The 12,828-nt window shown below is 33.2% G+C and overlaps 1 protein-coding gene across 2 annotated transcripts; it reads right to left on the bottom strand.

The window, feature by feature from the left end:
* Positions 1-623: 623 nt before the first annotated feature.
* LOC149904186 (opsin-3-like) lies at positions 624-9,475 on the bottom strand. 2 transcript variants are annotated; one of them, XM_090108264.1, is made up of 9 exons: positions 9,446-9,475; positions 8,924-8,994; positions 7,605-7,796; positions 6,398-6,613; positions 5,393-5,523; positions 2,839-2,978; positions 2,179-2,372; positions 1,698-1,799; positions 624-1,117 (listed from the first exon to the last, which is right to left on the bottom strand). In XM_090108264.1, exons 2-9 carry the CDS (start codon positions 8,983-8,985, stop codon positions 1,009-1,011), a joined length of 1,146 nt encoding a protein of 381 aa, XP_089964390.1. In that variant the 5' UTR covers positions 8,986-8,994; positions 9,446-9,475; the 3' UTR covers positions 624-1,008. The 2 variants fall into 2 exon arrangements, with proteins under 2 accessions (XP_089964390.1, XP_089964389.1); XM_090108263.1 differs by lacking the exon at positions 9,446-9,475 and having other exon boundaries at positions 8,924-9,070.
* Between the last annotated feature and the right edge of the window lie 3,353 nt (positions 9,476-12,828).

Raw genomic sequence — 12,828 nt, 5'->3', positions numbered from 1 at the left:
GTAGAACCGCCATCCTGTTACAAATGACTCGAAATTTTGTGTCAGTATCTCCCGGTCTAATATATTTCTTCCCAGCTCCATGTAGCACTCAAATCGCAAGACGCAGCGGCTGTTAGAAACTTAATTAAATCACCAGCCAATGACGCCGGCCCTCAAATTGTTCCACGATATTAACTCGACTCTTTGTTCAGCTGATCCGTTTGAAGTATAAACTGATTTGTTAGCGCGTTCTGTGTAAGCGATTTACGCTTATTTCGCAAGTTTAATATTTTGTCTTGTGATTGTATTGGGTGGGCTTAATTCTTTACAAACAATGTTGTAGCGCGTAGCCGCAAAAGTAAAAGGATCGCATTCCTTCATAAGAGCTTTTTGGGTTCATATTTAACATATTGGCATATCTTTAATAGTAAGTTTGTGTACCTATGTGTTTTATAAATAGTTGGGCATTCAGATTATTTAATTATGTGCAAGTTGTAAAATTTTATACGTTACTGCGAGAAGCTGTATCACCAACTCTCCCAGTTCACTGACATGTTGGTACGATTGTGTAGCGATTAATCAAAACTAAATTAACTTGAAAAATCATAATAACTATAAAGGTAGTCACAAATAAAATAACAGAGTTAACGGTTGTTAAATTTTTTATTTGCTTCATAACATTTGCCATTGTCGTCGGGATCATTCGTTGATTTTTTTGTGTTTTTTTACTTTCACTTGAACAAAATGTAACAGGGTATATACAGGCTACATACATTCACATCTATGTTGTAAATACGGGAAATACTAACTAAAAAATTGAAATATATTACGCTCTTCACCTCTATACTTCACGTAGCAACTATGTCAATATTTTCTGTACCTTACGTGTTTTATTGAAAACAGTAAGTACGTTGCCACAGTATAAAGAGTGTTGTAAGCGTATGCTAATCTGTGTCCAATTTCTTGCCTATGGTCTGTCGGTATGTGGTCAATCGTAATTCGTAGTTAGTCTGTATTGTGTGTGATGGTTTATGCGTCTGCAGATTGCGATTGCGTTGTAGTGCTTGCGTTGCTCGACTGTGTTTCTGGGTCGGGTTCCCGGACGCCCATCCATGGCAGTCTCTTTTGGAGTTCAGCCCTATAAAAATAATATGATGATTATTGTTTTTATTACCTATCTGTAATAGTTTACTTTTCGGTCATGCATTTATCTCCTTGTATGCGGTATACATATATGTAATATAGTGAAATATACTTATCTATTTATTTATTATCAATTTAATATGAGATATTGCCTGGTATCTATAAGTCTTCTTTATGTGCGAAGGTGCTCGCGTGCGAGACCCCTGGGTTAAGCACAGGATTACGGTCTTTCCATATAGAATTTCTAAGCCGCAAACAATTTAGACATAAATTGCAAAAAGCGTTAGTGCTTACCCATTGTTCACCTCTATTTAACCAATAGCCTATAATTTATGTTAACTTTAATTTATACGCATAAAAATGAATCTATGTGTGATCATGTGATAATCTTAAACACAGTGTGCACGAGCCCACGAAGGTTTCTGAGTTAGTATGACCAATCTTCGATAGTGTACACAGGCGAACTACATAGCTAATATCTCGTAAAATAAACTAGCTATATTTCCAAATCGTAACACAGTGTCGCATAATATAATTTGAAAGTAATTTGGGCAAAAATGTATAACATTTCGTACCTGTATCTCGGATGGTTGATCGCGTATACCCAAGGGTCGATACACGACACGCTCTTGGCGAACACAGCCGGGATCATCGTCACGTGAGGTGTCAGCAGCGACCTTTGAATAACGAATATTATTACTGAAATTACTTTTGACAGTTTGGAACAACTTTTCCTCGGACTTGACGTTAATATGTAAATTGTAATGTATTGTATTATGTTATTTCGTTTGTTTTACTTCAGAGTCCAGTTCAATAACAAGGTCGCCATATAAAAAGGTATTTAAACTTGCTTTTTTATAGCTTTCCATAAGCAGCTTAAACAGTGGTTTTTCTGACTCTTCAACAAACAAACGTTTATCAACTCCTTGCTCTTTTATTCTACGAGTTTGTAATTTATGTAAATTATTAAATTATTGTAAAGAATGTATTCTTTCCGCCAATTTAACACCACTAAAAGATAGCTACCAACTATATGTTTAAATTTATAACCCATACCTGTCCCCATAAGCACCAATCATAGTGACAACAGCGTACGGCGTCCAAGCGCAAACAAAAAGGAAGAATATTGTGAAAGCGACCTTCGCGATCCTTATTTCAACACTCTTCCCCGCGTCTTCCTTGTTCGATACCAAGGATTTCACGTTCATCTTTTTCGCCTGTTCCTTCAACATTTTCTCGTGGAGCCGGACCTTTTGAATAAATAGAAGCTTTATATTCATGGTGGGTAAGATAGATATCTGTTGTGTTCATTTTAATAAGCTTTGTAGAGAGACCCGTTTTTCATTTTAATATAGTTCGGACCTAATTAATTACCTAATTAGGTTTATATTTCGTAGATCAAAGTTATATAATTTATTAATTAAAACTTTTGATTTAAACTCGTATTGGAGACTTGGCCGCTCAATTATGTAATACCAGACATTTTGAAAAGTCCATATTAAATCTGGTAATTGGATTTTTATGACTAAATCTATTTTTCTTTATCGACAGGTCACAGTTCAAGTTGAAGCCGTAACACGGCATCAAAATAATCTAATAAAGATAAGTCAAATTATAAGAAATGGAGCTATTTCCTACCATTTCCTTTGTTTGAGTATATAATTAATCAAATTTAAACCATATTTCAATACACACAAAGCTTAAAATATATCTTACCGCGGTGAAAAGCTTCGAATAGAAAATGCAAATGAGAGCCATGGGGATGCAGTAACTCCATACGAAAATACAGGCCACGAACACTTTAGTATCTTCGTCATCAGTGAAGTAATCGAATGAGCATGTTGTCAGGAAGCCCTCTGAAATTCAATCAATCAAACCATCAACTAGATTAGAACTACGATGTACCCTTTGTGCAAATATTACCAAATGGTCCTGCATTTCTCGTTTGCTGGAGTTACAGAGCCAATTTAAATTCTCGATGTTGTTTTCGATACGTGTGATGTGATAAAAAACCTAAGGATATTACTATCCTTGTTTTTACTATGAGAGCACTGCTTAGGAGTGAAAATTACGAGAAATTTTCCGCGAAATTTTCCGAGAAATTTTCCAAATTCAATTAATTGTGATTGTACAATTGTACATCTATATTGTATTCTAACTGTAAGGTGTTTAAATTTACTAATTTTTTAATCGATTTAGTTGTTACTGTTAAAAGCACAGTGTAAACTCAACTCTTTTTTATATAGGCCAAAAACCGTTTACTCGTATTAACCAAGCATCAAAATCAATCAGCTGGATAATAATATATCACATGGAATATTATCATAAGATAAATAACATATCTCTCACAGGAACAACGGTGTACTTTCCGTGTCGTATCAAAATTCCGGACGATTAATTATAAAACTATAAGCCCCTTTGGGAAAGGAATGTACAGCGGATGTTAACAATTTGTCACTGAACACTACTTGTGATAAGTGGATTACGTCTGATTATACTGACATTAACGTCTTGTTTAGTTCACTTTACGCTTTTTTTCAAACATACATTGTATATTTAATTGATACGTTTCCCGTCAAGTGTTGTTACACTTAGATAATTATAAAATGTCCCGTATATGCTTAAAAAACTATACATTAGCTAGCTAGCTATTTATTGATTTATATAGAAGATCCATTATAGTCTAAATGATTTTTAACTTAAAAAGAAGGTAATGTTAGAATAATACGTATAAATTATATAAATGAACGAAATAAATATTAGGTACTAGCGGTCCGCCCCGGCTTCGCCCGTGGTACATATTTATGTTTTCTCTACATAAGAACCATCCCTTCAAGGAATATAATAAAAAAAGAATTATCGAAAGCGGTCCACCCGTTCTCGAGTTATGCGCTTACCAACACATTTTGCGATTCAATTTTATATTATAGAATTAACATTATAGACTAGAGTAGATAATTTTTGAAACGAAAAAAAAATCGCAGTCGGATGAAACCCATTAGAAAAGGAGGGGAATATGATAAAAATGTAAGGAAAAATAAATTAAAATTACGGTCAATCCGTGTTCGGGAAGTGGGAGGGGGGAGCTTTAAATAGAAAAAAATGGTCTCTCTCAATTTCCGACAAAACTACAAGTCCTACGGAAAAAAAATCAATGGCCAAGTTGTAGGTAATAAAAGGATCTACAACTTTTCTATTCACAATTTTTTCACATAACCTCAAAATTTAGGTGAAAAATTCAAAAAACCAAGTTTTTGGTTTTTTATTTTTATCTACTTCAAAATTTATTGTTTTTCTACGAAATTTGGTGAAAACTTACTTTATTATGTCCCAAATACACTGTAATTAGAGAAAGTTTTACATCTATAATGTTCGTATAAAGTTACAAATTATAAGCTCAACCTTTCTTGAATGGGAGCACGTGAATACAAATTTTGCGCGATTCAAGAAAATATCTGAGCTTAAAAGCTTAAGTGCTCCGAATGAGTGTCTTAGCTATGTACAGTCTGAAGGGAAAGTAATTATCTTATTCAATCATGGACGTATAAAAAAAGACGGACGGTATATCGCCTAAACATTGAGTGAAGCCTAGTAATGGCGGCGAAACATCCATGTGTGTGTGCCATGTTGCCATGGCAACAGCTGTCCTGATGACAATGGCGGCTGTATTTTTTTCTATAAATTTTGCCGTAATAATTTTGTCATTTAAACATAAAAGAAATAACTTGCTTCCCTGTGGAATGTAATCCCTTGCGTTTTGTTATTTAAAATTGTACTGTTGCGACACTATTTAACCACGCAAGACGGCATTTTAAATATTTTTTGTGAAACAGTGACACAGTTAATCAGTCGGTAGTTCACGACGTAATGGCGGCCGACTAGCTTACTATGGTGAGAGTGTGTGCGTGTTTATTGTCTTTACACGATCGCTAGCTTACTATGGTGGCTTCACGTTGTTTGTTCGTAATACGGTGTCCGTCTTTTTTTATACGTCCATGTATTCAATTGACAAACAAAGTTAAGGTAAATGAGTAAGTCTGAATGAATATTTTAAGTTGTTGTTATTCGTTTTATCGTTGTTATACTTTGGTAGGTATACATATATAGATAAACGAAGTTTGTACCTAAGTTTTAATTATTCGTAGTTTTCGATCACTAATATGTTTAGGTAATACGCGTTTTCTAAATATGTAGATGGCAACGCTTAAAAAATAGATTCATGTGTTTTCTTAAAAACAGTGTCTGTTATTATAAATATTTTCAAACGTACCAGGAACAAATTTGCCCCAGACCTTCAAAAGAGGCAGGATTGTAAAGGGCAGAGTCCAAACCCACGTTACGGCAATTAGTATGGAAGCCTGCACTTTGTTGATTCTGCCGTCGATAGGGCACGAAATCGTCCTGTGAACAATTAATTAGGGGCTACTTATAAAAACACAGTGTTTTATTAATTAGCTCTGGGTTATAAATATCTTTTGAAGAAGGTATATTTTTAAATTTAGTAATTTCTTTTTAATACTTTCGTAAACATAAAATGAATGTAAATACAAATAAATTTTATATAAAAAAGAGCTGTAAAAGAATGTTAATAAAATGAACGTCTGTCAAGCAATATTTTCTATCAAGTAAACAAGAAATGTAGCTGAATGTTTTCTTTATTTCGTTAGACATTATTGGATTTAGAGAATCCTTAAACAACATCAAACTTTCTTATAAGATTAGAGGGCTTAGTAAATGCGCGTTGAAGGACCAATTTAGTGTAAATACCTATATTAAGGGGATAGTATTTCACACCTCTACGGTTCGCTAGACAATAGTAGCGTAGATAATAATTATAATGTACTACTAAATTGGCGTTGCTGTGAAATTGTAGATGCAATTTAGTATTATAATAAAAGTTCTATTTTACCACAGACTAATAATAATATACGACGTAGGTATACAAATTTTACTATGTCCGGTTAGAGGTAAAAAAAAAACAAATATGTAATTAAAAACTTGAACAATTTTCATTTAGTTTATATAAGAGCAAAAGCTACTTGATTTTTCTGAAGTTCATGTAATATTATGATACATAAGTCACTGCTAAGTATCATCAAAATCGGTCCACTATTTTTCATCTGAAAGAATAACAATCAAACTTCCCTACATCACGTTTACTATATTTGTATGGAAAATCTACATTGTTATACAAAAGTATATATGCACGACACGATAATAGGTATAACGCTATGAAACATTCCATATCCACATATTAACTCAGTTACATACTTACTTATATCTGTCATAAGCGATAACAGCATTGGCAATCGCAGCTCCGATACCAGATACGGAGCCGAGGGTCGCATAAATGTCACAGCCGACCTGGTAACCAATCATCTTCTGGTAGAATGAGTTGATGATCAGGTGCGGCATTTCTATCATCATCACCATGTCGAAAAGCGCCAGGTTCACGATAAACATGTTGCTCGCTGATCGAAGGGATTTGGAGCTGTGATAAAGAAATATATTTTAAGCTATTGCATAGCTCCTATCGCGGGCCTTGAGCGCGGTGATCGAATCCAGAAATTCCGTAACGAAAAAACCTCACGCTCCCCACTCCGAAGGGCGCGGAGGTGTGGCTTGAAAGCATAGCATGCAATAGCTTTACCGCGGCAGTCCCCGAGTGCCACACGTCTTTTTTTTTCTACACTAATGATTGTACAAGACAAGTATTCATAGATACTTATACAGAGGATGAATTCAATTTTTGTTGTGTAAAAATAATGGATAATGGATAAACTCAAAAATTATTTAACCGATTTTGACTTTACTTCTACTACTAAAACCTGAGTAAAAAAGGTATGATGTAATATGTATTAATTATATTTAATGTAATTTATTAATTATTTTCATTATATTTAACTAACAATATTTTTGTTTCAGGGGGTCAACCGGTCGGAAGAGTGGCGGGAGAGGATTTTAATTTTTTTATATATACGTTTAATAAACTATTTCATAAACAGGAAATATTTGAATTTTATTTAGTATTCCTTTTAGTATTTTCAATTTGTTTTCAAAGAATTAAATGCGAACAAAATATGTAAATCCCGCAGCGCTTTTTTCGCAAAGCACACTCTAGTAATTAATTATGACTAAAGCTCCTAAGCTAGAACTTAACCGCAGAAATATTTGCGTACACTTGGTAATAAGAACTGCTGAACTGTAAGCACGTTTTATACATAGTTTCTTTTATGTTTTGCTCAAAAAGGGAGATTTAAAATGATAAAAACAATTGTCATGCAAGATATCTACATATTAAATTGTTAAATTAATATTACCGTTAGACAAAATATTAATGTTTAAATATTTTCTTTAGTTATAATTTGGAACACGAAACGAATATACCTATACATTAGAAGGTAACAATGATATTTTCATGAAACAGCTTGTTTAACATTCCCATTATGTTAGAATATAAAGGTGTAATAGGAACAACTTACGTGCTAAATATCCAAACAACGATTCCATTGCCGCATATAGAGGAGATTAACAGCATCGTGTATATGAGCGCCAGGCAATAGTGCCAGAACTTGTCGATAGCTGCGAAGTTCCTCCAGTGATCGTGGACCAGGTCTTGGTACTCAGATGGTACGTTCCAGCCGAGCATGTTCTGCTGGACTTCGTCGGACACCCTGGTCGTGGAAAAAGAAGCATTAGGAAATTTAAATAAGTAGAATTTTATAAAAAAAAGTATGGAAAAATAATGAATTGAAGTGATTTCGTGAATAATTTTTATTTTATTATAAAATTAAATGTTGATATTGAATATTATAATACATATATAAAAATATTTTTTAGATACAACTGATTATAAGTGAAGTCCCGTGTCCCCGTAGTGGGGTAAGGGGCAGATGCATTATTCATACATCTGTTTCACTGATCGATTTTTCTTTAGGGACAAGTAGGTGATCAGTCTTCTGTGTCCTGCCAGACCGAGACATTTTTTTTTCTTCATCTCCACCGGGAATCGAACCCAGGACCCCTCGGTTCTACGCTCACGCGTCAACCACTGTACCAAGAAGGCGGTCAACAACTGATTATGGCGTGATGGAAATACAAATATATGCATGACTTAGTTTTTATCATATCTTTCGTCAAACTTGGATTACGAGTTATCGAAGAAAGCTCGGCAAAAATAGAGCTTTCGAGATAACGTTGAAAAGCGTTTAATTTTAAATTAGAAGATCACTCGTTGAAAAGAACCTCAAATAGGCCAAGTTTAACTATTCTTGAGGTCGACAAATGTCCAACTTTTCCAATTTATATTCGCCTGTACTCTGTCGCTGCGGAATTGTTTCACCGATTTATGCCTCTCCGAACGGAATGGAATTTCCTATGTACGTGCATTTTTCCGGACTGATGATTACATTCATCGAAATGGCCACAGATTCAATTATGGGATTCGATGGAACTCCGTGACGGGTTGATTTTGGCGGGTAAATAAAGTTACGTCTAGGATTTGAACCTTTTGTTAACTTAAAAAGGATTTTAGTGTTACGTAAATAAGGAGTTTATTTATGTATGACTGAAAGGATCAGGATACATATTTTGAAAAATAGAAGCAATGGTATATTTAACACATCGGTATTAAAGTAAGCTAATTCCCAAAATGTTTAAGTAATATTAAAACATCTAAGTCTGTGAGTGATAGGTTGTTAAATTGATTTGAGAGCCGCAAATATAAAAAATGATAAAAACTTATAAAAAATGATGTTTAATAATATGTAAAAATATTAATACACAATAAAAGAATACTTACATTTTAAATGGATAGGCTACCGGCCCGGCTTCCGCCGAGAAGTTGTTAACGTTATTGAACATAGTGATAAACTAAAATAAAATATTAATAATTAAGTAAAAACTATTACTATTAATTATTGACGAAGTGAGTAGTCCGACATTGACAGTCGCTTCTCACTTGTGGTCTGGTTTCGATTGTGTTGACTTTTATATGGGACAAACTGAGCGTGTCTCCTAATTCCTTAATTTGATTTAATAAATACTATGTATAAAGCTTCTGTTTGAAATTGAAATCAAGCAAGAATATAAGACAATTGTTCTCAATCTTTACGAATATATTTTTTGTACAGGTATGACACGGTATCATGAGTTGTGAGAGGCACCAAGGGTTTCAAAGTTATGTTTGCATGTTTATTAGGATTGTCATGCTTTGAAAGTATGTAGGAATCTTTGATGTAAAGGATATTTTTCGAGGAAGGGCCCCTTGATAATTTGAAAGCGTTGTCCAACAATTTATGTATTTCCTTGTCATAATACTCACAAATGTTCATTGAAAAACCGCCAGTGATTGTTCATAATGGAAAACATTGTGACATGCTTAGCTAAAACAACGGAAAATCAGATAAATGCTCTTAAATATTATTAGTTGTATTGAGTTGAGAATGAAAAATGGCCTACGTACTGCAATCATCCATCAATTATCCGTTGCGTGATTTGAATTCACACATCTTTTAATTGTAGGTTTTGCAACGCTTTTTAAACAATTTTTGGCCGCATTTGCATAGTTTAGAGCCATTTTTATGAAATTGATTAATGTTGATGTTGATGAAAATAAATAGTGCAATCTTTTTTCACTATCAATATATATGTACTTGTTATTATCGTTAATCTTACATTTATTTGTTCATTTCTCATGCCTATTTTTCTTGTCCAATTCTCTTAGTGGTCTAAAAGTTTGTAACAAATTTTCCAGAACCAGTTTGCAGATTACGAGCGTCGTTTGTTGCCTTCCGTCAGATAAAACTTGCTCGTTTGCTCTTCTTTTCACAAAAATGACCATTATAATAAAACGTCGGGTTTTCTAGCATTTTTCTTTTAAAGTTATAAATAAGAGGAAATTAAAAATATAGTTATTCAGCTGTTGACAAGTATAAAGGGATATTTCTTAATTTTCTTTGCAAACTGAAAATACCTTTAAAACTGGATTGTGTTATCCATTACACTTTTGTCGCGCAGTTTCTGAACATTTTTGAACTCTTGAGTTACAGAAAGAAAATCACTCGTGTTAAGAAAACAAAAGTTTACAAACAATTTTTACTTATTTTCAATATAACTCTGCTAGCATATTCTGGTACATAAACAAAATTCATACCTCATCCTAAATTTGACATCGCCAAATTTTATGCTAAACAGGCTTTATAGGATGTCAAATTCCATCGAATCTGAGTAGCTCATAATTCAAACTGGTTCATTAGGATGGCAACAAGATTGTAGACCAATCCCCAGTTTTGGGACGTCACAAGCAATCCTCGCATCATGGCCGTTATACGTGCCGGGAATTTGCCCATACGATTGGTGACGATACTGTTATTTTTTCGATACTGTTAGTAGGTACCTATAAATGGAATAGAACTCTAAAAAAAACTTTGTCTTCTATTTTGGAAATAGGAACTTGAATAATTGCTTTAGGTATACCTAATATAATGGATACAAATTATATATTATTATTTTTCCAGAAAACAGTGGAGTGAGGACCTTCGATTATACTCCAATGTGGGCTATGGTCGTATATTACAAAAATAAAATATAGTTACCTACTATGAAAAATAAATGCTTCCAATAAATATTGTATTTTTCTATACGACTTAAAATAGAGACTAGTAGAGAGTATACCTATAGCAGAAATATTGGATCACAGTCATAATAAGTACAATTGTTTGTATATAATTTTTAAAGTGTTGTTAATAAATATTGAATTAGAAATATGAAATTGAATAGAAATTTGAAACTAACATTTGAATTGCATTCGAGAAACAATTCCATAGTAGGTCCTTAGTATTGCGGGTCGTAGTGGCGCCCGTCAATATGAATAGTGTGGCTATAACTCTCTAGAGAAAATAGAGCCTCGTTTTATTAAGCATGTAATATGGACATTCTCGTTGGTTCGTTTTTCTAAAGGTTTATTACGGATGATAATTATCGACAGAAAAATGACGACAAGAAAACAAACAAACTTTTTTCTTCTCGAGCTGAATAACACCTAATTAGGGTTAACCATTCACCCTAAGAATTAGGAAAATTACTTATGAGCTTCCTTTAAAAGTTTCTGGATGGATAAGCCGATAAGGAAATTACGAAATGTCGCCTTTTAATTTTTTAAACCCCTCAACTTGTATAATATATATAAAAAATATTGATGACCAGAGACAGCTAAAACGCTCCCCAGTCTGTAATAGAAAAGTTGATAAAGCAAAATGAGTCTCAACTTTATTCTGATTACAATTGCAGCATCATTTTCATCCATTTCAAAAATACTGTTCAAAAACTTTTCCATTGCTGCATTATTCTTTGGGAATGCGTTTTTCGTAGCTACCGACATCTCTATCTAATTTTTGCTTTACAATGACGACGGTTGTCGATTATTCTAGATATTTACTATATTAATTTAGATAATAATGCTATCAAGTTTGAGCATACGCTTAGAATCCTTGCCAGACCGCACTGTCCAAAACCAATTATGTTCACAGCTTGGCACGAATATGAGCGACATGAATTTCCCTTATAATTTAGGACCAGCAAGAATTATAAGGCATTTAGAACAATGTATAGAGATTAGTTTGCAATGGTGTAAGGCGAAGTGGACTCAATTAAAGAGTGTTGGTACTCCAATAGATTTAGATTGACGCGAAGCACATTATTAGGTATCTTGTTATATTTCTAGGCTGGAAATCTATTGTTTTGAGGTAAGTATAGGATGTTATTTATAATGAGATGTATTTTCCTTTCGGAACCATGATCGGATAGATACCTTTCCTAAATGTAAAGATATTATTATTATAGGTATCCATAGACTTTTTTTGCTCTAAGTTTGTCATCTAGATCGGTCAGTATAATTGGAATATTATTTCCATATTTACCTACATTATAACAAAGATCACTAGCTGAGCATCACAAATGTTAAATTGTGCATCAAATTCGTCCGTCAAAAGGACAGACAATGGAAAAAACATTCTTTAGCATATAATAAGACGTATTCTTTGGAATTCTTTGGATGATAAGTACTTTGTACTTATCATCATTTATTTCCGCAGTGAAATGCTCTGTATTTCCATTTTCCAATAATATGATACTCACAAATAATACCTCGCAAATGCGAATTCCAATGAAAAATGCTAGATTTCTTTTGAAAATAACTTCAATATTTGCATTCTGTTCCTTCGAGGCTCGTTACTACGAAATGACGCTCGATTATTTGGGTCATTCTAAACAAAGCGAAAGAAAAGTGACCAAGAACTACTGTTAAAATAATAGCCTCTTTGAAAAAGATCCTCCATTCATTACAATGAATGTACCAACTACAATGAAGCTTACGAAATTGCAATTTCTTCCTCCGCTGTGTACAAACCACGGAACATTCTTAAGTTGTGGCATTTTTTTTAATTTAAATTTAATATTGGAACTTAGGTAAGATAGCATAGTTACTAATTATTGATTTGATTATTTTTTTTTTAATTAACCTAGTATTTTTTGAATATTATTTTTTGATACTTGTTGGATTTATTTAAGTATGATATAGTAACGATAAAATAAAAATTGTAACAAGGAAATGGAGCAATTTTTTATCCCGGGTCAACTCGAAATAAAAAATAGCTCATCTTAATCGTTAAAGATGTTGTTTTCTCGTGATAAAACATGCTTAAGACC

This window comes from Colias eurytheme, chromosome 12, assembly GCF_061535395.1.
Source record: "Colias eurytheme isolate Ceu_HAF_F1 chromosome 12, ilColEury1 Martin Lab GWU primary, whole genome shotgun sequence".
NCBI classification, from domain to species: domain Eukaryota; kingdom Metazoa; phylum Arthropoda; class Insecta; order Lepidoptera; family Pieridae; genus Colias; species Colias eurytheme.
This window is presented reverse-complemented; position numbering and strand designations above follow the sequence as displayed.